The sequence below is a fragment of the Carya illinoinensis genome, chromosome 15 (assembly GCF_018687715.1).
Source record: "Carya illinoinensis cultivar Pawnee chromosome 15, C.illinoinensisPawnee_v1, whole genome shotgun sequence".
Taxonomy (NCBI): Eukaryota; Viridiplantae; Streptophyta; class Magnoliopsida; order Fagales; family Juglandaceae; genus Carya; species Carya illinoinensis.
The window spans coordinates 20,696,113-20,699,543 of NC_056766.1; the positions used below are offsets into that span (position 1 = coordinate 20,696,113).

The window sequence follows — 3,431 nt, forward strand, 5'->3', positions numbered from 1 at the left end:
GCCCAAGAATCCACGTTCTAAAGGGGTCCCATCAAATTGTTAAAATCCACATTCTAACGGGGTTTTATTGAACTGTTAAAACCAAGATTACGACCCTGATGGGCTTGGCCCACCAAGAGAGGCCTGTCTAGTCCAGACCAAGACTAATGAGTCGTTGCCTTGAACCATTACCGGCACATGGCTGCCAAAAAAATGTGTGGGAGAAACTTTTACCACTATTCACCAGAGCAAAGGAAGGTGGGCGCAGGGAGACAAGTCGAGGAGGCACTGACTCCTTAAGTCCTTATAAAATAGTTGCTGAGAAGTATGTGAGAGAGATAATCATGAATTCTACATAGAAAAAACAAATGTAGACTTTGTCGCAGCAAATTGAGAGACAACCAAAATGATGGTCGTGAAGCGGTAGTCTTGAAAAAACATGTCAAGAGAATAACCATAACTCTCCCCATGAAAAGAGAGAGAGACTCGTCAGGCTAGGCCAAAGGAGAGCTGAGATGTGAGTCAAAACTCAACCCCACAATAATTATTGCTAAAAAGATATTATATCCTCTAACGGGTTTACATGTATAAAACATAAAGCACGATGGGACAATTCCTCAAGATAAGGACAACAGAACTCTAAATTACCTAGCATAAAAGCCTAATCAAGGTAGGATGAAACACACAAAATCATAAGGTAAGAAAAACACCACCTAAACAGAAAATTCACTTTAGCATCAGAGGATTTCTTGATCATCCCTAAGCTTCCTCTGATCATCCCTAAGCTTCCTTTCTTATTTGTGTGTTTGAAGGTCGTGTGATATATCTCCTAGTTGTTTGAGGAGCCCTCTCGATACATACAAAACACGTCAAAACAGCTATGATTCGCTTTTTATTTTTTCCCTACCATGTTCGCTTCATTTTTGTGATTTTTAAAGCTCAATACCCAAGGAAAAAGGGTTCATTCTTGGAGGACGGTGTGAGTTTTGTTATTTGGAATTTGTGAGGTTATTTTATACGAAACCCTCATTTCTTCTTCTCCATCCTTTTACTTCCCAAGCACTTCCATTTTTTTGGCAGCAAACCATTTCTTCGAAGTTTGAGACTAGACATGATTGGAGCACCTAATTTCTCTCTCTTGCTTTCTTCTTCTTCTTCTTTTTTCCCCTCTAATTTCCTGTGTTGCAGACATTAAGTACTTTGGGCTAGAAATTTCCGAACAAACAACTAATTGGGTTAGGAAAATCATTTTCGCCCGCTCAGAATCGGATGGAGTTGAAACTATACCAATCCGTATGGGCCGGGTGAACAGCGCTGCCATTGCTAATTCCAGTTGTAACTGATGCACTCAATGTTTATATAGCGCAAACATTTATATAGCGTAAAGAGAAGATTCTTAATATTTTATATACGTACTAAAATTGTTTCAGAGTTGGTTACATGCAATAGGATAAAAATAAGATAAAGTAATCTGGAATCGTGGATTATAAAGGGAGTAAAGGTGAATTGAGTTGAAATAAATTAAAAATTAAATTAAATACTATTAAAAAATATTTTTTACTGTTATTTTATTTTTAAAATTTTAAAAAATTATAATAATTAAATGAGATAATTTAAAATTAAATTATTTTATTTTATAAAAAAATTATAATAATTAGATAAAATAGTGTGAAAAAAATTAGATAATTTATAATAGGGATCGATAGCCAGGGGTATAGAACAGAGGAAAGAAACCCTAAGGAGAAGACGACGAAGCTGTCGGGAGAAGATCTGAAGTGAAGTGGTTTTTGTCCTTCCGCAATAAATCAAAACGATGCGTTGGCAGATGGTGAAACGGTGCTTAGAGTTGCATGTTGGGCAAGCAGCTGAATCCTCAATACGGGGTATTTTGATCATGTTAAGTCCAGAGTCGTTTATTTCTAACACTGCGGCCATCTATCCTGTGACCGTTAACAGTCTAATCATATTTTCGAAGTGGAAAACGATGCTTGTATACTTAAAGAACTTGATTTGTCAACTGTTGGGTGATCACAATTCACCAATATCTTGGTAGAACGGCCTCTCCTCAATTTCAAGTTCCTAACCTGTATCTGCAAAGATGCTTCGATGGATGCTTGATTTTGAGTTCACCCAAAATTTTATCCCTAAACCGAACCATTCGTAAAATGGTACAGAAACTGTTAAACATTATAAATTTATGAACGGAGAGCAGCCGCTCTTTCTGAAGAAATTAGGTTGTGAGCACTGAAAGAAAAAGACAATTATTCGAAAATTGAAACATCGAGAACTGTTTTCTAACCACAGACCATAGGCATAATCACTTGAAATCCTACATATGACAGGACAAAATCCACTTGCAAGCAAAGACAGAACATACGAAAAACACAAAATACTCTATTATAACCATAATCAGACCAAAACCCACAACACAGTCATAGCCAAATCGAGTCGCCAATCCCACCGACTGCTGCGCTTATGCAATCTTAACCTCAATTGTCTTGGGCTTCTTGGGTTCTGGAGGCGGAAGCTTCTCCACAGTCACAGTCAGCACGCCGTCCTGGCAAACCGCGGAGATAGCGTCTGTGTTGGCATTCTCAGGCAGCACAAACTTCCTCATAAATTTCCCGATCCTCCTCTCCATCCTCACGTACTTGGCCTCTTTCTCCTCATCACGTTTCCTCTCGCCGCTAATCACCAGCACATTTTCGTCCTCTACCTGGACCTTGATGTCCCCGGACTTGAGCCCCGGCATGTCGATAATGAAGACGTAGGAGCTTGGGTACTCCTTAACATCGGCGGGAGTGGCAGCCATGGCCTTGGCGTCACGCATATAGGTGCGGGTAGGAGCGTTGTGGGAAGACTTGTCGGTGTCATCGGTCAGGTCCATCATCTGTTGAAGATTGGAGAAGAGTGGAGAATCCAAACCCAAGATTCTGAGATCCATTTACCTCTTATGAGTAGGTTAATCTCGTCACGGATGCTAAATGCCAGAAAACTTTCTTGGAAACTTCTGAAATCGGATTGATCGAATTTCTCTGAGAAAAAGGACGGGGTGCTTCTGGGGGTTTATAGGTGCACTGGGAAGGCAGGCAGTGTTGGGATAATGGATAGAAGAGGAAAGTTCCAGAGGGACATGGAAGAAATTGGAAGGCTCCAGGAAGTTCCATCGTTCGAAGTCCCGTGCAATTCCAGAATTGTCCGGAAGGTATTAATACCGTACCAAAAGAGAAAAGCCGGTTCCAACCATCATTCGGCCTCTAATTTACCCACTTGCCCTTTTCTTCTCATATTTTATACGAATTCTTTCCTTTGCAGCATATATGGCCACGTGTCCCCCTTCTGGACCTTGATCGTAGTAGGAGCAAAAAATAAAAGCTCAAATCTTTCAAGAAATTAGTTAGTTTTAGAAGATGCACTTAATTAAAATTTATAAAAACTTTATAATTTATTAA

The 3,431-nt window shown here is 39.6% G+C and overlaps 1 protein-coding gene across 1 annotated transcript; it reads right to left on the bottom strand.

Moving 5' to 3' along the window:
* Positions 1-2,217: 2,217 nt before the first annotated feature.
* On the bottom strand, positions 2,218-3,161 carry LOC122297791 (17.9 kDa class II heat shock protein-like). The gene has a single exon (XM_043107985.1). The coding sequence runs from the start codon at positions 2,921-2,923 to the stop codon at positions 2,453-2,455; it is 471 nt and encodes a 156-aa protein (XP_042963919.1). The 5' UTR covers positions 2,924-3,161; the 3' UTR covers positions 2,218-2,452.
* Between the last annotated feature and the right edge of the window lie 270 nt (positions 3,162-3,431).

Bases quoted from the DNA above. Each gene is read 5' to 3' on its own strand.
- LOC122297791 (XM_043107985.1), bottom strand. From the start codon at position 2,923: ATGGATCTCAGAATCTTGGGTTTGGATTCTCCACTCTTCTCCAATCTT.